The following is a 25,123-nucleotide window of genomic DNA, read 5'->3' as shown; positions in this document are numbered from 1 at the left end:
AATTATTAAGGACAAATGAATAACCAGGGGAAAGAGTATAACTCACTAGGAACAACAAGGCAATAACAAAGGAAATGGACTTTGTAGTTAAAGGATTCAAAGGGAAATGTGAAATGCTGGTACAAATCTCCCTAAATAAATGAGGTCTTGATATAACCTACTCATATAACCAGATGACTTATTTCAAAATGTGGCTACTGCCAGGCAACATACAACTAAGTGGACCTAAAATTGTTGCTCTGGTGCTGATGATGAGGCTGCAACATTTGAATTCTATATATATATATTTCATTTTGTTTTAATTGGAGTATTTGTTCTGATTCCAAATTTCCACAGTGGACTTTATTAACAGCTCAAAGTCTTACTTTCAAAATTTTAATATCTTGCTCAACTCTCTTTTGGACATGTGACAGAGGTGGTATAGAGAACTGAAGCAGAAACCAGTAAATTAGTTACTTCAGAATAACCCATTAGCATGAGAGTTTATTTTCTCACCTCCATTCAATAGCATATTACTACACTGATGAAAGCCATGCAAGGAAAACATAAAAATTAAATGTGACAGCTTAAGTATAATCACCACTTTCCTGAATATTTTGCGAAATGAACTGCATATATCATATTTCTCATTTGTCTATTCCATCAAGGAAGGAAACTGATTTACTTTTAGGAAGGATTTGAAGATTTCACTTATTTGTACTAAAATAATAGAAGAAATAGTTATATATCCCTTTGGTAGAGTTCAACCAGATATTATTCGTTATATACCAGTTATCAGACAGAGACAAAAATGAGCTAACTGTTTAACATTTGGCTGCTGCTAAATGACAATTTACTTTCTTTCCAACCTTGCGATAAGTTGTCTGTTCTGGGGAAGATGGTATTAATTTAACTGCCAAACCTATTGATTTAAATGAAGATTCAGTCAATTTAAGAGCACACAAAGGATAACAAATGGATATATGGCCTGCTAAATTTTGTATATACCTGTGTGAATGTAGTGGTGAGGGCACGTGGGTAGGAGAAAATCCAGGAAACAAAAGCTTGCTGACTTTAAATACGCTGACTTGATGCCTACAGAATTAAATGGCTTAGTAATTCATACCTGGATTTATCTCACGAGAACAAATTAACCTATCCACTGAAAAAGAACTGCAGAATACATGACGGAATGTGAAAAGAAAATATTCAATTTAATCACACAGAAAGAAAGCATTTTGCATTGTCCAACTTCAGTTGGACATTGAAAGCTGAATACTGGAATGAAATTCACTTGTGTTATGGAACAGGCAATGAATGCAAAATAAAATGAGCAATCAAGGGCACCTCATAAAATCATATGGTTATATTGCCTGCTGCTCTTTGGCACTCATTAAACAGAGAAAAGCAGACTCATGGAATAACGGACAACAGCCTGCGAAAATCTCTGGAAAAAGCTTAATGGAGACATTTATTTGATACAAAGCGATGTTTACACTGTTGTACATAGAACATAAATTACCAACAGAGATAACAGAAGTATCCTATATTACAGTATCAGTTAAATTTCAAGCTGTGCCACCATATCACCCCAACAGAGCTGCTCCTATGACCAAGGTTTGATGCTGACTGTACGGAGTTTGCACATCCTCCCATTTTCTGTGGACTTTGTGTAATACCCTGGTTTTCCCTTACATCCCAAAGAAATACTCCGTAGCCATTTATTAGGTACAGGAGTGGAACCCGGTGTGGTCTTCTGCTGTAGCCCATCCACTTCAAGGTTCAGCGTGATGTGCCTTCTGCACACTGTTACAATATGTGGTTATTTGAGTTACTGTTGCCTTCCTGTCAGCTTGAACCAGCCTAGCTATTCTCCTCTAACCTCTATGTGTCTAGACTATGTGTAGGTTACTGGTAGAATCAGAAAGGAGGTGATTGGAACATGAGGAAAAGGAAAAGGTAGGATTAATGCAAGCATATTCTCCATGGACAGTGTGTACTCAGCAGGCCAAAAATGCCTTTTTCTTTGCTGTGTGACATTCTGACCCTACCAAGAGGGTTACAAAGGTCTTACCTGATTATACCATCTACGGCATAGCTTCAGCTTCCGCTTCCTGAAAACAAAAACAAAAAAATCACCAAGAAATTGAGAGAAATTGCATGATAAGGAGGTCTTTGTAATTACAGACTCTTCCCACTACAACTAACCAACAGAAAGTGGGAGGAGGTTGCATACAGAACGAGCCAAACTACAACACAAGCAAGATCCAAATTTTGTTTTCATTTTGCATAAATATAATACAGCTGCAGACAATTAATCATTTTGATGAGCCAAGTACGATAATGCAGTTATACAGAGCTGAAAAGGATTTGCCACCTCTAGATTAATTTTCCCTTCAAGTTCCTCTAACTTAAAACTATTGGCAAAAACTGTTTCATAAAATACTTGCAGTTTTAGGATCTCCATAAGCAAAGTTACACATTACTACAAATACCATACTTCCACTAAGATTCCAAACTCACTGGTTATTGGACTGCACAATACGAAAAAAAATTGACAGACATGCATCATATTCTACTATTTTGTTAATCTCTCTTCAATATTTTACGTACCTCTTTTGTATCTAGCTTCCCTGGTGAATTTGGAACATCTTGGACACCTACATGGGTAATGTTGCCCTCAGTGTTAGCATCTTCTGAAGGCGAAAGAAGCAACCCTTTTTGTTTACTGGAGCGTGTTTTTGGATCAACATGTGTAACTCGAAATCTAGGAAACAATTGTACAAGATTACATTTAAAAACAGGAAGGAATTATACACAAACACTGTGCTACTATTTGCTTTAGAGCTTATTCTCCTTCCACTGAATAATGTACAATATCTCTAAGTCATGTAACTTAAAAAAAAACAGAAAACAGAATCAGAGTATTGAACCACAAGGTGTAGCATTTGGTTTAGTTTGTCAATCTTAATCAATAAGCAAATTAAAAACAAGTATTCCCTCAGGTTAAAATCTGTCAACCATCTTACTTCTGTTATCTGGCTTGTAACCAGCAACCATTTGCCCTGAATTACCCTTCATGTTTCAAGCATCACTATCAAGTACATCTCAATTTTCTTCCTTTCCAAGAAGAACCATGTCATCTCCCTCCTCTTATAACAATTCTCTCACCACATTACAATTCTAGTAAATTATACTTCACATTCCCAATTCCAGGTTAATAACAGTCCTAAGTCAGACCACTGCATTCTACTTCATTCTGCTCTTCTTCAGCTCCTAAAGTATTGACCACTGGAATTCAAACATCTCCCTTCAAGTTAATGGCTCTCACATAGAGCATGTCTTTTGGCTGACCCCTTTTCACCCTCACATCTTCCTACTAACATGCTTCAATTTAGTTGCAAGGCGGCAACAAAGCAAAACATCTATCCCTTGACGACAGAATATTAAATGACCATGTTTTTACTTTGATGTACCTGCCTTGCATTCAATTGCCACAGCACTGTGGATGTTCACTACATCGTACCTCTCCATAGTAAACTTCTCTGTCATTCAATTTTTTTTAAAAAGCTTGCTAGTCTTAAATTCTGCAGATCCCTGCATTGCCTTTCTCTTTCCAAGCTCTCTCTGGCCATTTACTTAGTATCATCCTAAATTATTGATGATGTCAGGTAACCATACCCTTGATTCTACTTACCAAGAAATATTTCTTTTTGCAAGATGTGTTAGGCTACTCAAGCTCAAAAATTCCAAACCCTGAGTTGAAACAACTGAAAGCACTGCTACATATATGGTTCTTCAGGACACAACAGAATTTGCAGGCAATGTTTTTTCTGCATCATTATTTTGCAGTAAGTTTGAAGCAAATTTATTATCAAGATACATAAATGTCACCATATACCTCACTGAGATTCTTGCGGGCACTCACAGTAGATACAAAGCAACAATAGAATCAATGAAAATCTAGATACGACAAGAAAAACAACCAATGTGCAAAAGACAACAAACAGCAAATACAAAAAAAAGAGAAAATAATAATAATAAATGGGACTTCCGGTAAGATGGCGATTGTATAGTCGCTTCAAACTTTTGCTCCATTAGATTTCTTACCTTTGCACTATGTACCCCCCTTTTTCTATTTCAGTTTGTTAATTCATTTGTCTTTCTTATCTGCCTGCGAATATGTCTATTTCACGATGACTACAAAGATTCCTAAATCTGGGGAAAAAAGAAGCTTCTACATCTCTGTCAGCTGAGATTCTCTCTATTCTGGAACAGAATCAACAGGACATTAAAATCGATATCAAGACTGAATTTAGGGCCTCTATCAGTCAGCTGGAGTCAAAATTGGCTCAGATTAATGCCAGAGTGGATGACCAAGCTGAACAATTATCTCGCATCGACCTAACATCCGAAGATTTAAAGCGCCGCATTCAGCAGCTGGAAACTCTGTGCTCCAATTTAACGGAGCAAAACAGCTAACTTACTTCCAAAATGGCGGATATCGAAAATTGGAGCAGACGCAATAACTTACGAATTCTCGGTTTGCCAGAGGTCACTAAAACGGGCTCTCCCGTTGAAATTTTCTCTTCTTTCCTATGTGAGATCTTCGGGAAAGAAATTCTTTCGACTCCACCTGAGTTAGAAAGAGCCCATAGAATATTTATTCCTCGAGCTGTTTTGGGTTGTACAGCACGCCCAATTATCCTGTGTTTTCATCAATATCAGGTGAAAAATCTTCTGATCATGGAGGCACGCCGGAGAGGTACCTTGACTTACCGAGGCAATACCATTCGTATCGTTGAAAACTATGCCCCCCAGGTTTTGAAGATGCGTGCCAAGTTCAAAGGCGTTATGAAAGAGCTCTTTAATCATGGATTCAAACCTTCCCTCCGTAATCCTACCGATCTTCGAATTACTCTTACTACTGGGGACTATAAATGGTTTAAGTCGGTCAAGGAGGCTGAGAAGTTTATTGAAGGTCTCCCAGCCATTTCGACTTCATCGGACCTGGTTTGACTTTCCAAAATGACCGATAAGTACTTTCTAAATTAAAGCCTTTTTGCTGACTTAGAACTTATTTGAGTATCCTTAAATCTCTTTTGAATATCCTTAATTACTGAGAACCATAAATGGTTTTAGTTGGTTTCTTTTCAGACTTGGTGTGATTTTCTTAATTGGTCAATTTAAAAAGCTTTCCTGTGGACTCAGATTTAATCTGTGTAACTTTGTTTACTTTTGAATAATGTTATCTACTGAGAACCATAATTGGTCTCAGTTTATTCAGGAGGCTTAGAGTTTTTACTGAAGGTCACCCTGCCAATTTATTGTATCTGACTTGTTTTTTTTCAAACAGCTGCTATGTACTTACTTTATATGTAAAATTTCCCTTCTCTTTTTCCCCCTTTGTTCTTTTTTCCCCTTAAATTTACCATTTTTTCCCCACTTTTTCATAGTTTCTCGCGGGTAGATTATTTTTCGATTATTATTTTGTATTAAGTCGTATATTTTCTCTGATGATACTGTTTCTGTTTGCAATTCTGATTTGTAGCTAGTTTTTGCCATATTATTTAAACGGAGCTTATGTCAATGCACGGAACTGGAAGCTGGTTTTTGGGGGGTTTTTTTCTTGTAGAGCTAGCTGCTTTTTTAGGTAACCATCTAGTTTTGGGTTGCGAGGGTGGGATGGGTTCTCCAGTACCAACACTATCTAACATTTTTATTGTTTTTCCTTGTTATTCAAGACTTGTCTGTGTTCTGATCTTACTGATTTAAGTTTATATTTTTCCTCCCAAACTATTATTTCAATGTCTGACCTTATATATGCCTACTACCTTTTATGTTTTAACAATTGATAATGGTTAGTCCATTGAAATTTGTGAGCTGGAATGTAAAGGGATTGAATCATCCTGTTAAAAGAAGGGTCTTCTCCCATATTAAGCAACTTAAAGCTGACATTGCCTTCCTCCAAGAAACTCATATTCGTAGTTACGACAATTCCCGTCTTATGTCAAGGTGGGTGGGTCAGCATTTTCATTCATCCTTCCCGGCCAAAGCTAGGGGGGGGTTTCTATTCTTATTAATTCAAATGTTCCTTTTGAACTCCATAGTAAGATATCTGATACAAATGGCCGTTTTATTATTGTTTCTGGCAAATTATATAACACTAAGGTTGTACTAGCTAACTTGTATGCTCCTTATTCCGATGATGTTAACTTTTTTGAACGCTTTTTTCCTTCATTACCAGATCTGAATTTATACTCTCTTATACTGGATGGTGACTTTAATTGCTGGTTAGATCCAGCTTTGGATTGATCGTCCTCTGTTCCTAGATTACCGACTAAATCTGCTTTAGCTATTCATTCTTTTCTTTCTAACTATGGTATCTCCGATATATGACATTTTCTTCATCCTGCTGAGAGAGACTATTCTTTCTTTTCACATGTTCACCATACCTTTACTAGAATTGATTATTTTTTAATCGATAATCAACTTATTTCATTTGTTCACTCTTGTGATTATCAGAGTATATTGATTTCCGATCATGCTCCAGTCACTTTGTCTTTAAATCTTCCCGGTCTCCCTCAGAAGAATAAACATTGGCGTTTTAACTCGACTTTGTTATCGGATGATGATTTTGTAAAATTTATTAAGGATCAGATAACTTTTTTCCTAAACACCAATACATCATCTGAAATTTCATCCCAGATTGTTTGGGATGCTATGAAAGAATATTTGAGGGGTCAAATAATTTCATATACAACGAATCTTAATAGAAAGTCCCATTTAGAGCGATTAGATTTGATTAATCAGATTAAAGTATTAGATCAACTATACGCCCAGAATAATAAATAAGTATCAAAAAAAAAAAAATTGTAGAGTCCTTAAGAGTGAGTCGATAAATTCTGGAATCAGTTCAATGTTGGGGTGAGTCAAGTTATTCCCTCTGGTTCAAGAGCCTCATGGCTGAGGTGTAATAACTGATCTTGAACCTTATGGTGTGGGACATGAGGCTCCTGTACGTCCTTCCTGATGGCAGCAGTGAGAAGAGAGCATGGCCTGGATGGTGGAGGTCTTTGGTAATGGATGGGGTTTTCCTGCAACAGCGCTCCTTGAAAATGTGCTCAACGGTAGGGAGGGCTTTGCCTATGATGCAAGTCGATGATCAAGAAATTCATTTGCGTAACACTTATAAAAGTGTGTAACAGTAACTTCCTTGTTATTTGCTTCACTCCTAAATTTGACCAAAGACTATTTAGTGGAGATCAACCTTGTGCAACTGATGCAAATTTCACATCAGAAGTGAACTTTCTCTGAATATCCTTCTTTTCTTTTGAGACATCATTTTTAATGCCACAGGATTAGAACCCTTTGGATTTTTTGAAAACATTCCGCACTGCCACACCAGCACTGAGGTCCCACTGATTTTATATCTGAAGCATAGCCCATAACCCCCAGACCTTCCTCCCAGCAAGGACCCTCCGATGTCTTGATCCGCATCTTTCCCTGTTAATTTTCAAACATTCCAAAATTCCAACCCATAGATTAGATTCCCTTAATACCTCTCACAGATCTGAGGTCACTCCTAAGCCTCCAACCACTAAAGTCTGGATCCTGACTCAATAATGTCCAAGGTCCCTGGTGGAGGCACAGATTTCCACCATTATCTGCAACTGCTTCCCAAAGGTCAATATGGATTTCCAATCTCAGTCACACCTTTCTCAATAATGTTTCCCCTTTTCCCTCCCTCCACACCAGGCTCTCATCACTGCATTACTTCTAGACCCACCTACAATAACAAAACAAACATTGAAGCCTGGACTCAATCCCAAGGCACATATTTTTCATTGTGGAAAAATATGTTTATTAGCATTTTAATGTATCTCTATCTGCTAGTAAATGGTACTAGACATAATTGCAAATTCAGTGTGGTTCTGCCTCATATGCCCAAAAGTAATAGAAACAATCAAGTCAGCATTTTAGTCTGGTTTCACCAAATACATCATATAACCATATAACCATATAACAATCACAGCACGGAAACAGGCCATTCCGGCCCTCCTAGTCCGTGCCGAACTCTTAATCTCACCTAGTCCCACCTACCCGCACTCAGCCCATAACCCTCCACTCCTTTCCTATCCATATACCTATCCAATTTTACCTTAAATGACACAACTGATCTGGCCTCTACTACTTCTACAGGAAGCTCATTCCACACAGCTATCACTCTCTGAGTAAAGAAATACCCCCTCGTGTTTCCCTTAAACTTTTGCCCCCTAACTCTCAAATCATGTCCTCTCGTTTGAATCTCCCCTACTCTCAATGGAAACAGCCTATTCACGTCAACTCTATCTATCCCTCTCAACATTTTAAATACCTCGATCAAATCCCCCCTCAACCTTCTACGCTCCAATGAATAGAGACCTAACTTGTTCAACCTTTCTCTGTAACTTAAGTGCTGAAACCCTGGTAACATCCTAGTAAATCGTCTCTGCACTCTCTCTAATTTATTGATATCTTTCCTATAATTCGGTGACCAGAACTGTACACAATATTCCAAATTTGGCCTTACCAATGCCTTGTACAATTTTAACATTACATCCCAACTTCTGTACTCAATGCTCTGATTTATAAAGGCCAGCGTTCCAAAAGCCTTCTTCACCACCCTATCTACATGAGACTCCACCTTCAGGGAACTATGCACTGTTATTCCTAGATCTCTCTGTTCCACTGCATTCCTCAATGCCCTACCATTTACCCTGTATGTTCTATTTGGATTATTCCTGCCAAAATGTAGAACCTCACACTTCTCAGCATTAAACTCCATCTGCCAACGTTCAGCCCATTCTTCTAACCGGCATAAATCTCCCTGCAAGCTTTGAAAACCCACCTCATTATCCACAACACCTCCTACCTTAGTATCATCAGCATACTTACTAATCCAATTTACCACCCCATCATCCAGATCATTTATGTATATTACAAACAACATTGGGCCCAAAACAGATCCCTGAGGCACCCCGCTAGTCACCGGCCTCCATCCCGATAAACAATTATCCACCACTAGTGGATCTAGTTTTTTTAATTTTTCACCAACATAACACAAGAATCATCTTTTACTCAAAAGATGTTATATACCTCTATGTATATAGATAATCATATTAATTGTGCATTTTTATTGTCCCTTTAAATTACTTAACACCTACTCCTACTTATCAAGTGTCTAATTTGATAAAAACTGGTCACTATTTGAGAGATTCATCACCTCACTTCAGCAAATACAATAGCGAGCTTTTTCCATATTTGTTATACTTGTAGTATACAGGAAATGAAGTGAAAACATAAACAAATTCAGAAACTTGATTTTTCTTCACCTTCCCACGGATAATACTGTCACCTCTCCAGGACGACTCTTCCTGAATTCTCTAGTACTCTTTGACTTCCGACGGGTACAGCCTGAACAAGAGCTTCTCCCCGCTGCTCCACTAACTGTATGCAGATGATGTCCCTGAAAATTGTTCTCTGCAGGGCTTCCAGTTGGTGATACAGGACTTTCAGGAGTAACTGGACTAGGAGGACCATCGGGACTTGAAGGACTAACAGAGAGAAAAACCAGAGAGAAAAGAAACTGAATTTTAAGGTGCAGTAAAATTGTTTCTAATAATAACATTGCTAAACAAGCATCTATGGAGTGTAACAATTTTACAGGCTGTTTTCCATCATAATTGCCATTTGCCAGTTTTTTATGCAGTTAAATGTAAGCTACAATCTACATTGCATAGATAAAAAGCACATTAAACCTTTACTTGTGACAGCTACCTGTTATTCCATTGTACACAAACTCCAAGATGTGTACATTCCAACCATATATATGTGCCATTAGATGCTGTCAGGTGTACCAGCAACCTTAGTACAAGTTCTTATGCAGGGAAGTAATTAATTACAGTAAACAATTAATCTACCAACAAACTTCTGGAACACTTGGAAGAAACCCAGATGGTCAGGAAGAAATGTTCAGCCTCTATATGCACAACACCCACTAGTGACAATCCTGGAACTGCAAGGCAAAAGCAGAAACTGGTGAACTAGTGCTTTGCAAAGACCCATTTATTTGGAACACTATTCTGGTGCAATTGGTGGCACTGAACTGCTCTCAGATCAACAACAGCATTGGTTCTTGACGTGATACAGTAGGCATTTCCATTATAAAGTGAAGGAATGGTTGAATTATTGGGATGACATAAAGGCAGTTAAAATCTCCAACTGAATGTGCTATAATTGACCTCAGTGGTAAAGATAAACAGTACAGAATTAGACCCTTTGGCCTAACAAGTCTGTCCTAACCATCAAGCACCCTTTTTTTTTAACACTAAATTCACCATTACTCAATTTATCTAGTACATTCCCAGCAATTAGTCCACCACTCCCACAAGATTCTACTACTCAGCTATACATTAGGGCAACTTCCACACACTTTTGTGATGTGTGCAGAAACCAAAACACCCAGGGAAAGGACTACACATTCACAAGGAGAAAGAGCAAATTCTCCATGGACAGCTACAGAAGTCTGGATTGCACCCAGATCACGGGAGCTATGATGTTGAAGCACTTCTAGCTGTACCACTGTGCATCCCATATAGTTCAGCATTTTCCTAAAAAGTTATTGCCAGTGAAAGAAATACAGTAATCTGCTATCCATCCATCAAATGTCCCAATGACAAACAAGAGAAAATCTGAGTGCTGGAAATCCAAACAACACACACAAAATGCTGGAGGAACTCATGCTGGCAAAGATGTCAGGCAGCATCTATGGAAAAAAGTACAGTCGACATTTTGGGGCAAAGCTCTTTGGCAGGACTGGAGAAAAAAAGCTGAGGAATAGATTTAAAAGGTGAGGGGAGGGGTGAGAGAAACACCAGGTGATAGGTGAAATCTAGAGGGGGAACGATGAAGTAAAGAGCTGGGAAATTGATTGATTGATTAATGAAAGCGACAGAAGGCCACGGAAGAAAGAAAGGGGGGGGTGGAGCACGAGAAGGAGGTGATGGGTGGGCAAGGAGATAAGGCGAGAGTGGGAAAAGGGGATGGGAAGTAGTGAGGGGGGGGGTGAGGATCATTCCCAAAAGTTTGAGAGATCAATGTTCATGCCATCAGGTTGGAGGCTACCCAAATGGAACATAAGGTTTTGTTCCTCCAGCCTAAGTGCGGCCTCATCACGGCAGTGCAGGAGGCCATGAATGGACATATTGGAATAGGAATGAGAAGTGGAATTAAAATGGGTGCCCACTGGGAGATCCCACGTTCTGGCAAATGTAGCGTAGATGCTTGGCAAAGCGGTCTCCCAATCTACGTCAGGTCTCACAAATGCACAGGAGACCATGCCGGGAGCATCGAACACAGTAAATGACCCCAACAGACTTGGATACGGAGGCTGGCGGGGTGGTAGGTGAGCACAAGAGCTATCCTATCCCTGGTAGGGTGGCGGGAAGATGGGAGTGCATGAAATGGAAGAAATGCGGTTGAAGGTAGCATTGATGTGGAGGAAGGGAAGTTCCTTTCTTTGAAAAAGGAGGACATCTCCTTCATTGTAGAATGGCAAGCCTCATCCTGAGAGCAGATGTGGCAGAGATGGAGGAATTGAGAGAAGGGTCAGATGTGGCGGAGATGGAGGAATTGAGAGAAGGTCCCAATGGTTTGGCATCAGGATCACTGGATAACATTTGCTAAGCTTCCTTCCAATTCACTGTGATCAGGCTCCTGCACTCACTTCTGATTTGCTGGGGTCCATTCACAAGCTTTCCTTAAACTGACAAGAGTCCCATTTCCCCATACTCTCTTTAAATTTACCAAACTCACCAAGAAGTTTATTATAATACAGCATCACATCTAAAATGACAAATGAAAAATATACTGGATATAAATAGGGATTAATATCTAATAGTCCAGAAAATCTATTAGTCCAGCACCACAAAACATGCCAGATTATCTGTCTTACTATGCTGAGGCCCGTTGTGTTAATAACTAAGTAACACACACAAAATGCCGGAGGAACTCAGCAGGCCAGGCAGCGTCTATTGACAAGAGTTCAATTGATGTTTCTGCCTGTACTTTTTTCCATAGATGCTGCCTGGCCTGCTGAGTTCCTTCAGCATTTTGTGTGTATTGCTTGGATTTCCAGCATTTGCAGATTTTCTCTTGCGTGTTAATAACTAATACGTGTATTTATCAACATGTCTTGTTTGCATTCAGTCAACTTTTCCAATTATAGAAGTATACAAAAGAATTTTGATGCAGTGCATCTGTTTCAGCTTTTCCACATAGCGATAGTGCAACCAATGGAAAGTTTGTATCCCAACATTACAAGGAATAGATATAATTATGTTTTATAACATTTTCAAGAAAGATGTCATTTGTTTTGACCAAAGGACTGGCTGAACTTATGGGAAAATTTTCTTTTTATTGAATCCAGATTCTATAGTTTCAGATGCCACCACAATAGATCTACAGCAGATGCAAACTCATTAACACTCCACTCACATGGACAATAGAAATACCCATGTCAGGCTCCTATTTGTTGATTACATCTCAGAATTCAACACAATCACACCCTCAGTTCAAATCAACAAGCTCCAAACCTGGGCCTCTATACCTCCCTCTGCAAGTGGATTCTTGTCCTTGACTTCTTCAACAGGAGACCACAGTCAGTGCAGATTGGAAAAGATATTGTCTCCTTGATGTATTTCAAGGATGTGTGCTTAGCTCACTGCTCTACCATCTCTCCGCCCACGACTGTGCAGCTAGGCCCTGCTCATATACCATCGCTAAATTTGCCAATGACACAACTATTGTTGGCAGAATTTCAGACGGTGATGAGGAAACGTACAGGAGTGAGATAGATCAAGTGGTTGAGTGGAGTCTCAACAACCTTGCACTTGTTAGCCAGAAAGAACAACAGTCTACAAATCAGTGAATTCGAATGAACTGACGACAGAGGAAGCAGACAGGCAGGCAAATTGTCTTTGTTCCTGCTGCGTGCTTAAGGATGGAGGGGGCCATTTTGCTCTCCATTTTGTGAGCTTGAAGTGTTTGGCTTGATCAATGTTTTAAAGAAGACACAATGATGCTCCAGGTAATCTGCGGGAGCAGAGATCATTTCCAAATAAGTTATTTGTGAGATGTTCTTTGGTTGGATATAACATGCAAGTTGGTGCCTACTTGCAGTGATTCGAACTGGTTGCTGACTGAGAACAAACAGTCATAAACTATTGGCAGTCACTTGATGGAAAGAGGGCAATAAATGGATGCTATCTTGGAGCAAAGCCAATAACAAGGTGTTAAAGGTCAAACACATAACCTCTGGCCAATGACACTGGAATGCAATATTTGAATTGATAAGGAATGGATATAAAAGTGGATGCTTCGTGTGTGCTAGCAGCAGTAATTTCAAAAAATAACTATCGCAGATACAAGCAGAGCGACCCTGCAAGGATCACCTGGCGAGTAAATTGGGACTATGAGGAATGCCTGGCCAGGACAGACTCCTTTGCCCATGTAATACCTTTGCTATTCTTTGACTATTCATGAGAGTCCGGGATACTTAGCGGGTGTGCACACAAGGTATTTAGTGTATGAATTCATATACTTGTTAGTTTATACATTAACGGGATTCTCGGTAAATACAGATCCCTCTGTGCCTCACTGATCATTGTTACAAGGGGTATCAACATCTCTGAAGATCTATCCCGGGCCCAATGGCAAAGATCTACCCTGATGTAATTATAAAGAAAACACGACCCTAGCTATATTTCATCACGAGCTTGAGGAGACTTGGTACGTCACCAAAAACTTGCAAATTTCTATAGATGCACTGTGAAGAGCATTCTAACTGACTGCATCAACACCTGGTATGGAGGAACCACTGCACGCAGGAAAAAGCTGCATGAAGTTGTAAACTCAGCCATCTCCATCATGGGCACAAGCCTTCCCAGCATCAAGGACACCTTCAAAAGGCAATGCCTCAAAAAGGCAGCATCCATGGTTAAGGGTTCCCATCACCCAGGACATGCCCTCTTCTCATTGCTACCATCAAGGGAAGAAGGTACAAGTGCCTGAAGACACACATTCAATGTTTCCGGAATAGCTCCTTCCCTTCTGCCATCAGATTTCTGAATGGATAATGAACTAATGTAAACTACCATACTTTTTTTTCTTTGCTCACTTTTTGCACTATTTAATTATTTAGGTTTTTTTAAATTATGTATTGCAATGTACTACTGCCACAAAACAACAGAATTCACAACATATGCCAGTGATATCAAGCCTGATTTTGATTTACTGTTTCAAAGATCAGTGAAATTTCTTACTTCATGGATGCTACCCAGTTTAATTGTCATTCAACCTTGCATGAAAATCCATGAATACAGCCAAATGAAACAGTGTTACTTAAATGTACCGGTATTTAGATTTGAGTTATTAAATCATAGAAAGGACAGAACCAGCACCAACAATCAATTATCCAATTATCCTAATTTTATTTTAATCCCTTTTGATTTATTTCTAAATTCTTCTAGCATTCTTATCAACAATCCCCAGATTCTACCACTCACATACACGCTAGGAGTTACCTACAGTGGCCATTAATATACCAGCCAGTACCTCCTTGGGACTTGGAAGATACAAGAATACCCCACTGAAACCTATATGGTCACAGGCGGAAAGTGCAAACTCCACACAGACAGGATTGAGATCAACAGCAGCAGCTCTACCAGTTGTACAGTTTTATTTCAGATTTCCAGCATATATATTCTTCTTCTCCTGCAATTTAAGCTGCTCCAGACTGTATAATTTATCACTTTGAATCAATAACATTTAAGACAGCTAAAAGCATGAATACAGTAAAAAAAAATTCTAAAACAAGATAAAATGTTGGAGTATGAAGTACAATCCTCAAAAACTTCTAAGTACTGTATTATCCAAACTTATTAGAGACAGTTTTAAATTTTAGTGTGTATGAAAGAAAACTGGACAAAGAGCAAAAGCAAAGAGTGCAAAAGAAACACTTATAATACACAATTTACTTTGTCTGTGTTATCCTCAGTCTGGCTTGGTCTGATGGCTGCAGATGCTGGAATCTGAAGCAACAATCTGCTGGTGGGACTCAGCAGGCCACATAGCATCAGTGGGAGGAACAAAATTGTCATTGTTTTAGATCAAAATCCTGTGTCAGGACAGGTGCAGAGGCAAGATTTTGACCCAAAACATTGGAAGGTTCTTTCCTCTCACAAATGATGAATGAATCTACTGATGTTTGCTACTGCTTTGTAGCTTTAGCAGTTTGGAATCAAGAGTTCCAATTAAGCTCAATCTAAGCCGCAAATGACAGATTCTTACTGACTGCCCCTAATACCTTGATAGTACAAACAAAATCCTCAAGTTCAAATCGATCTAAATTACTAAAAGAAAGATTTACATAAATATTAAACAACCAGAAAATTAAAAATAAAGATAAAATAAAAATACAATTGTCCAGGCTTCACACACAAAATGCTGGAAAAACTCAGCAGGCCAGGCAGCATCTATGGAAAAGTAGAGTTGACGCTTCATCAGAACTCAAGCTTGTCCAGGCCCGCTTCTTTTTTTTTCCAATATAAGTGAAATTAATGGGACTGCATTTCTTATGCAAGCAATCCCTGGGGTAAAGCTAATCACCCTGAATAAAAGTACATCACAACTTCCTTGGTTCAGTATATTCATGCTCTAGTCTAGAATTTAGGATCTGACTTCAGTTTTTCCAATGTGGGAGCATGAAAGTCAGAGACGAGTCAATTACTGAAAAGGATGTTGCTGACAATTTTCTAAAGAATTGCCAACCGAAGGTAATAGATTTTGGCCCAGTACTTTTCAGAGGCCTCTTGGTTACAAAGCAATGCTGCCACACCCAAGGAAATTCCCACCCAAAGGTGTCAAGCTGGTGCTTCTCCCCCTCCACTCACTATTCAACAGAAATTCACCAGACAGTGATCAAAACTCTTTTCCTCTCACCTGCTGCTAAACTTCTAATTCACAGTTCTAACAGAAATCAGGGTTGCCCTCTGCAACATAACAAAAGGGTTACTTTATTAATGCCTGGCTTTGTCCATTGTACAAAGGTGAAGCTGTGGGATTCAAATGCCAAAAGTTGCACATCACTTAATAGTTAACTTATTCAGTTACTGCAATCTGGTAACAATAATATTAGCCTAAACTTGGAATAAGCTTACCCTTACAGGATTGCATATTCTGAATTGCTGTGACAAGCAACTGCTTCAAATTGAGCTTTTGCAACTTAGCTAAAATGCCACTGGAGGGCATCAAAGCATTAATTTATAAACACAAGCAGTTAGTTCATTTCAGCTAGTGAAATAAAATTTAGATATAAGAGCCTACGTATCTGGGAATTCTCAACCCCCATACAACATACCCTAATCTGAAAAGATTATACTACTTCATTACTTCTGACTGGATCACCAATGGACACCATGATCCTAAGCTGGCACGGTGATCTGACAGGTGGTGATCCTGATCTCAAGGCTGAGGGCTGTGCTTGCAAGTTCTCTGTGATTTTCCCCAGCTACCTCATTTTCCTGCCTCCCATAACTCAGATCACTTTTAGACAAGATCCCCTACAGGAACAGGAAATTAAGATAGTACAGGAAAAATAAGGAAATGAACTGTAGAACCCAAACACAGCTGAATACATTGCCACTAAATGCTCTAAAACAAACTACGGTAATGATCTTGAGAGCTAAAAGCAACTGAATATATGGCCACTAAAGATGTGGCAGAAGTGAGTGGGATGAAAAATATCTTGGAAGAATACAGTACTTTGACTGCTGTAGCCTGAGATTATAGAAATGGGAAGGGATACTTTCAGCAAGTTGAACAATTTTACTATTTGTCAACTCTACCTTAATTTTAAGCATTTACTTAATAAATTAATTAAATCCAGAGTCCTTCAATAGGAAAATATCATAATGTGTTTCATAGACTAGAACCAGTCTTCAATCTACTTTCATTAGTTCTATAAAACAGAAATTCAGTCTCTTAATAATATATACACAGCATGGCATTAGAAATCAATTGAGCATTGTTGATAGAGCACAGTCACATGAAACAACTGATGCTAGAAATTGAAATTTTCACATAGCAGGCAGACCACTGACTCAAGGCTGTGTAAAGTTACCATTATATACATGTGGACACTGAATGGCTCCTCAATATGGTGCATCAATATGGTACATAGCAAATGTGACATGATCAAGAGGCATTCTGAAACATTGGGCCAAATGTACAAAAAAAAATGAGACAAAAGGGCTGTATTATCAAGAATCAAGTCAATCTTTGAGAGGCCCATGGAAACTTCGAGCTTCAACACATTGATGAGAAAAGGATAAGGGAAAATAATGGATCATGCTACTACAGGGAGGTATTTTTAAGGTACTAAATCAGTGAGAACAGCCAGTGAATGGGAAGTGAAGGTATGGATGGACCAAGCACTGGGGGAACTATGCTCTTTAGAATTAAATCTGGCATGGTTGAAACAGGCAGCAACGCCAGACTGAGTCAAGCTGACAGGGATGCCACAGTAACTCAAATAATATGTTACAACAGTGATGTGCAGAAGAGCATCTCTGAATGCACAACACTTCAAACCTAGAAGTGGATGAGCTGCAGCGGTAGAAGACAACACCAGGTTCCAGTCCTGTACCTAATAAATTGGCCACTGTGTGTAATTACTTTTCCAGATAATCACAATAACTCAATTTACCACAATAAGCATTCTATTACCATTTTCCCAACAGAGCTATAGTATAGTCAAGTAACCTCTCATTTTAGAGGTACCTTACATTTCATTTTTGACACACTTAAACACTTTTAATAATGGTTTGAAAGTAATACTACCTTTGTATATTACTGTCCAACATAGCTTCTAATGCCTCAGCATTGGCTGTAAAAGAATAAAAATAAAATAATTCATGATGTGTTTTTTTATTATATAGTTAACTTACAAATTCAAACAATTCCTAACAAATGGAAACCAATGCTGCAGGTTAAAAATAATTGATGCATAGGCAAGGCAGCACTATAATATAGAACATGAAAACAAAATAAAGGAGCAGTATTTAAAATAAATTGTAGGCTAGCTTTCTATTATACAGGTCTTGAGCTGCTACTGTGTATTCACCCAATTAATTATAAGGCTATACATTTTAAAGCTGACACTGAATGTAATACACAAATGTAAAGCACAGTGTGGAGTCAGAAACATACAAATTATAAAGGAGGAAGAAAGCATTAGCCATGCCTACAATAGATACACATCACCAGTAATCACTGATCAGTAACTAGGGAGACATAATGACAATCTCCAAAGCTGAAGATGACAAGAAAATTAAGTACAAGACCAGGGCAGATGACTTCAAGAATATCATAAGTGGACATGCTGCACCATCTGCGAGGAAGCGGAAGCGAGGCAAGCGGGCAGGGGTCCGTGCCAGGCAAAAAGCAAATCCTAGCTGGACGGCTCTCCCACCCATTCTGCTCTCCAATCTCTGCTCCCTGGACAATAAATTGAACTACATCAGACTCCAATGAAATACTCGGCGTGAGTCTGCTGTGCATATGTTTTCACAGAGACGTGGCTCACTGATGGAATCCCAGATGCCGCCGTTCAGCAGGATGGGCTCACCTTGTTTCAAACAGACAGGGATACAGCTCTTTCCAGTAAGACTTGTGTGTTTACATCAATATGGAATGGTGCAAGAACTCTGCTGATTTTCGGATACTGCTCATCGCTAGTGGAGTTTGTGACTGTTAGATGCAGACCATTTTATTTTCCATGGGAACTCACCACTGTCCTCATAGTCGGTGTGTACATTCCGCCCAGCGCTAATGCTAAGGAGGAGCTCTGTAAACTGCATGGGGCTATTAGCGAACTGCAGAACGCATACCTTGATGGACTGTTTATTGTCACTGATTTTAACCACGTGGACCTTAAGTCAGTGCTCCCCAAGTTCCATCAGTATGTGGACATTGCAACAAGGGGGAAGAACGCATTGGACCTTGCTTACACAAACATTCCCGATGCGTACCGGGCAGAGCCCCGCCTCCACCTCGGTTACTCAGACCAGATATGAAGCAGGTGAAAAGCTGGCCAGCAGGAGCCATCTCTGCTCTTCAAGACTGCTTTGAGCACACTGACTGGCACATGTTCAGGGAGGCTACAACCGATGGCGACTCTACCAACTTAGAGGAGTACACTGCATCAGTGACCAGCTACATCAGCAAGTGCATCGACGACGTCACTGTGTCCAAGACCATCACTACACGCTCCAACCAGAAGCCATGGATGACAGCGGAGGTGCGTGCGCTACCGAGGTCCCGTGACTCCACTTTCAGAGCAGGCGACAAGGCAGCCCTAACAACAGCAAGGACCAAACTGTCGCGGGCAATCAGAGAGGCAAAGCGTGCACATGCCCAGCGAATCCACAGCACTTCCAGGACAGCGGTGACACGTGGCGCATGTGAAAGGGCATTCAGGACATCACTAACCACAGGACATCACCTGATGTGCGAGTGATGCCTCCCTCCCAGATGCGCTGAACAACTCCTACGCTCATTTTGAGGCAGAAAATGTTGTGGCGGCGAGGAAGTTCACCCCTCCTCCAAATGACCAAGTGCTGCATCTCACCGTGGTCAATGTGAGAAGAACCCCGTGCAGGGTCAACCCACTGAAGGCTGCTGGACCAGACAATATTCCTGGTAAAGTTCTTAGAGGATGTGCAGACCAGCTAGCAGATGTTCTCACTGACATCTTCAACATCTCCCTGAGCAACGCCATCGTTCCAACGTGCTTCAAGGCCGCCACCATCGTCCCCGTGCTGAAGAAATCTTCAGTGTCCTGCCTCAATGACTACCGTCCCGTTGCACTCACATCCATCATCATGAAGTGCTTCAAGACGCTCGTCATGAGGCACATCAAGACCCTGCTGCCCCCCTCACTGGACCCCCTGCAGTTCACGTACCATCCCCACTGCTCAAAAGACAACGCCATCGCCATTACCCTCCACCTGGCCCTAACCCACCTGGACAAAAAAGATTTGTACGCTTGAATGCTGTTCATAGACTTCAGTCCAGCATTCAACACAATCATCCCTCAGAAACTGACTGGAAAGCTGAGCCTACTGGGCCTGAACACCTCCCTCTGCAACTGGATCCTAGACTTCCTGACTGGGAGATCTCAGTCAGTCCGGATCGGGAGCAGCATCTCCAACACCATCACACTGAGCACGGGCGCCCCCAGGGCTGTGTGCTCAGTCCACTGCTGTTCACTCTGCTGACCCACGACTGTGCTACAACACACAGCTCGAACCATATCATCAAGTTCACCATTGACACGACCATGTGGGTCCCATCAGCAAGAACGATGAGTCAGCTGACAGAGAGGAGGTGCAGCAGCTAACGGACTGGTGCAGAGCCAACAACCTGTCTCTGAATGTGAACAAAACAAAAGAGATGATTGTTGACTTCAGGAGGGAACGGAGCAACCACTCTCCCTGAACATCAACGAATCCTCGGTAGAGATTGTTAAGGGCACCAAATTTCACGGTGTTCACCTGGTGGAGAATCTCACCTGGTCCCTCATCATCAGCTCCATAGCCAAGAAAGCCCAGCAGTGTCTCTACTTTCTGCGAAGGCTGAGGAAAGTCCATCTCCCACCCACCATCCTCATCACAATCTACAGGGGTTGTACTGAGAGCATCCTGAGCAGCTGCATCACTGCCCTGGTTCAGAAATTGTACCATCTCGGATTGCAAGACCCTGCAGCGGATAGTGAGGTCAGTTGAGAAGATCATCGGGGTCTCTCTTCCTGCCATTACAGACATTTACACTACACCCTGTATCCGCAAAGCAAATAGCATTATGAAGGACCCCACGCAGCCCTCATAAAAACTCTTCTCCCTCTTGCCATCTGGGAAAAGGCACCAAAGCATTTGGGCTCTCACGATCAGACTATGTAATAGTTTCTTCCCCCAAGCCATCAGACCCCTCAATACCCAGAGTCTGGACTGACACCAACTTACTGTCCTCTACTGTGCCTATTGTATTGTTTATTATTAACTGTCATGCCTGCACTGTTTTGTGCACTTTATGCAGTCCTGGGTAGGTCTGTAGTCTAGTGTAGTTTTTTTTCTGTTGTTTTTACATAGTTCAGGGTAGTTTTTGTACTGTTTCATGTAGCACCATGGTCCTGAAAAACGTCTCGTTTTTACTGTGTACTGTACCAGCAGTTATGGTCGAAATGACAATAAAAAGTGACTTGACTTGACTTGAATACATGGGGATGGAATGGGAGATCATCAGACAAACTCAAGGGGAACAGAAAGAGAGTGCAAAGGTTCTCTGAATCAACTTCACCCTCAAGCAGATTTTCCTTTGGGATAATTTTGGGTGTGATTGTTCTTCAAAGTATGCAGTTAGAGCCTGAAGTGTGGACTGCTGGAAGGAGGAGCAAAAAAGTCTGAAAGAGCTGTAGATGAGAGAGAGGGGATTGGATAGTTGTGACAGACAACGGTTTCTGTGGCAGTAGATATAAAAACACCTTTCCTCCCTGGAACCAATACCAAGGTTCTTACCAAATATCAATAGAGCATACCTGCATAGACTGGGAAGTGGATGAAAAGCAGGACCATGTAATTTCATGCTTTTGATGCCAAATCTTACAAAGACCATAATATCCTTCTATGAAGGACTGCATGGACAAGTAGTTAAACTCCACAGGTTAAACAAAAGGGGCAAATTATAGAAACTGGTGTTGCATTCTTTGGAATACAGAGGATTGACAATGCAATTTCCTTGAGATTGGAAAGGATTATTATTACATTTAAGAGTGGTAGGAGTTTAGAAATTTTCCATAAAATAAAACTGCATGTCAATAGTTAATTTCAAACCCAAGTTTAATATTTTTATTGACCTAAACTATTAAAAAGTATGTGGCCAAGGCAACTAAAGAGAGCTTGTTCACAAATCTGAAATAGTCACAATGATTAGTGAGACATGTGGCTCATTTTTTTTCAAGCTGTTAATTAGTTGCACCTTAATACTTACAACTCACCAGGATTTTTCATAATATAATGCACCATTTGTCCAACGGTATCAGCATTGCATTCACTGGCATCATGCAAATCTAAAATAAAATTTTTGAAAATCATATCTATTTGGTCAATCTGGAAAACATTATATTGCAAATGTAACATAATGATATCACTTCATCATGGAGCAGATCTTCCATTGCCCCAATATTCCCAACTGGTTGCCTGCCTCTGAACCATGCTTTTACTTTTAGCCTGACCCAGGCACAATCATCTGCTGGGAGCTCAGCACCCAGTACATCATTGCAGAATAATGCGACCTCTCCTAGCATTTAGCAGTCAACTAGAAAAGCCAGCAAGGCTCAACTTCAGGCTTATCAGATGTCAAAATTGTCAGTTATTGAAGTCTGTGAATGTTCTAAAATCACCAAGTTAAAAAATGTTTAAAATTTTAAAAACACACACACAACTAATCAAATAAAGTGCTCTGCTTATCTCTCTTCTAGTCATTTTAATGGAACTTCTGAACATGTGCCAGCTAGATTCGATGAGGAGTCCATCTGTGCAGTATAGTAGATATGCTGGGACTAGGACTCTTGCAGAGCTGAAGGCTGCACTGCAGCCTGTACCTGGGTGTAGACCAGTTACAGAACTCATCTGTCAGCAGATACAGATGGATCTCAGCTAAGAATTTGCTCCTACAGTTATACCCCACAAGCTAGCATGATGTCTTACAATTATGGGTAGTCTGACAAGAGTGGTGAGTTCTGTATTTTTGTGCTCTTTTCTAGATTCATCCTACTTATTTCACATTCCTGTATGCTACTTTCTCTCCCAGTTCATTCAAGATAGCTCACATACTCCTAAAATCTATTATAATCCAATGTGGTATTTTTCTTTCTGGATTGACACTTAATATGATATTGTGGTCACAATTAGCTAGACATTACTCATTAGTTTAACTAAGTAATTCGATTAAATACTCACCACCCATCTAGAGTTACTAACATAAAGTGGAACAAAAACATCATTTTAGAAATTTCATCCCTTTCCTCCATTTATATAAATGGATAAACCAATACTTTAAAAACATCAAAGATGTTATTCCGATGTTTTTTCTAATCCACCTGCAGATAAAATGCTAATCCTACTTGGAATAAGCAACACCTTATATTCTGTCTGGGTAGCCTCTAACCTGATGGCATGAACATTGATTTCTCGAACTTCCGGTAGCTGCCCCTCCCCCTTCGTCATTCCCATTTTCCTCTCACCTCATCACTTTACCTGCCCATCACCTCCCTCTGGTGTTCCTCCTCCTTCCCTTTCTTCCATAGCTTTCTGTGCTCTATCAGATTCCCCCTTCTGCAGCCCTTTATCTCTTTCACTAATCGACTCCCCAGCTACTTCACACCTCCCCCTCTCCCAGTTCTCACCTACGACCTCGTACTATTTCCTCTCCTTCCCCCGCCTTCTTACTTTCTTATCTTTTTTCTCCAGTCCTGACGGTCTTAGCCCGAAACATAAATTGTTTACTCTTTTCCATAGACGCTGCCTGGCCTGCTGAGTTCCTCCAGCACTTGTGTGTGCTGCCTGGATTTCCAGCATCTGCAGATTTTCTCTGTTTGTTACTCAATAAACAATAGACAATATGCACAGGAGTAGAGGCCAATTGGCCCTTCGAGCCAGCATCGCCATTCAAATGTGATCATGGCTGATTATTCACCATCAGTAACCCGTTCCTGCCTTCTCCCCATATCCCTTGACTCCGCTATCTTTAAGATATCTGTGTTTTTGTGATATCATACTGGAGGAACATTGTATCATTTCTTACATTACTAAATGACAATAAACAAGGACTGAGTGTCCTCACAATCTAACTCTTTCTTGAAAGCATCTGGAGAATTGGCCTCCACTGCCTTCTGAGGCAGGGCATTCCATAGATCCACAACTCTGGATGAAAAAGTTTTTCCTCAACTCTGTTCTAAATGGCCTACCCCTTATTCTTAAACTACTAGTATTTTTCCTAATCTGGCTGCAGATTTTCTCATCTACTTGTTACTTAAGAATTGATGCACATCTCTTAAAAACAAAATCAGTTTCATTACTTTGACAGTGAGTTACATAACACCTTGAAAATTCCATCAAATTACACTCAGCTTGTATTTTCACACAATGTCTGTTAGTCCTACAGAAGGTTCTACAGAAAGGACTGTTTCCACATCAAATTTAGCTTCAAATCAAAAGTTCTAGTCTTCAAAATGCATAATGACTACATGAACACCTTTACAAGACAGCTTGATACAGAAAACTCATCTCAAAGCTCATTGTCCATTAAATATTTCACAGGAATTTTTTTTCCGAAGTGCAAATAGGTGCGGTTGTCACATATTGATTATTATTGCGCTTACCTATCTCTGCCTCAGGAACATTCTCTTCACACACCGATTCACTATCCGTTGTGCATCGATAGCCTTTCTTAGCTAGAATTTGGCAAATTAAGAGCCCTAACAGACCCGTAAGAAAGAAAACAGGTACCAAAACAAATGCGATGTTCTCTGGATGCCCAGTATTTATCTTGGTTTGGTTGTTCTCTTCCTTGAAAGTATTACTTGCTAAAGGATCAGGAAGTGGCCAGGGATCTATGGGAGGGGGGAGAAAAAGGAAATGTTATATTTCTCAATAAAGCACAAATTAAATTTGACTGGTACCCTTCCTCTTTTGCTCTAATTCCTTCCCTTTCGCTACTCTAATTACAACTTGATTCTGTACCATGTCATAAGTATCTTTAGCGTATTGCTCAGAAAATCTTTTCAAATTTGTATGTAAAAATCACAGTGTCTCTGAGGTCCTACAAGTTTGGCTACCCTTGTCCTATTCTACTGGAGTAGAAAATCTGTACCGTTCTCCAAAGAATCAAGACAGACCAACTGAAAATGGCTAAACATTAAAATACATATAGGACTACAAAGGGGCTCTCAATATTGAGTCTAAACCCAATGTATTCTCCTGTCATT

At 40.1% G+C, this 25,123-nt stretch overlaps 1 protein-coding gene across 2 annotated transcripts in view; it reads right to left on the bottom strand.

Annotated features, from left to right (window-relative positions):
* LOC140737963 (RELT-like protein 1) overlaps positions 1-25,123 on the bottom strand; it is a 78,016-nt gene that overhangs the window by 9,905 nt on the left and 42,988 nt on the right. For both annotated transcript variants that reach the window (XR_012101269.1, XM_073064856.1), the window contains exons 2-7: positions 24,518-24,748; positions 22,133-22,204; positions 17,920-17,965; positions 9,354-9,575; positions 2,593-2,746; positions 2,054-2,093 (exon numbers count right to left, since the gene is read on the bottom strand). Coding sequence is in view for 1 of the 2 variants with exons in the window: in XM_073064856.1 (XP_072920957.1) it covers positions 2,067-2,093; positions 2,593-2,746; positions 9,354-9,575; positions 17,920-17,965; positions 22,133-22,204; positions 24,518-24,748 (752 nt within the window). In the remaining variant the exon portion in view is untranslated. The remainder of the gene's footprint in view (positions 1-2,053; positions 2,094-2,592; positions 2,747-9,353; positions 9,576-17,919; positions 17,966-22,132; positions 22,205-24,517; positions 24,749-25,123) is intronic.

This window comes from Hemitrygon akajei, chromosome 13 (assembly GCF_048418815.1).
Source record: "Hemitrygon akajei chromosome 13, sHemAka1.3, whole genome shotgun sequence".
NCBI classification, from domain to species: Eukaryota; Metazoa; Chordata; class Chondrichthyes; order Myliobatiformes; family Dasyatidae; genus Hemitrygon; species Hemitrygon akajei.
Note: the sequence above shows the minus strand (reverse complement) of the source record. Positions and strands in the feature narration are given on the sequence as shown.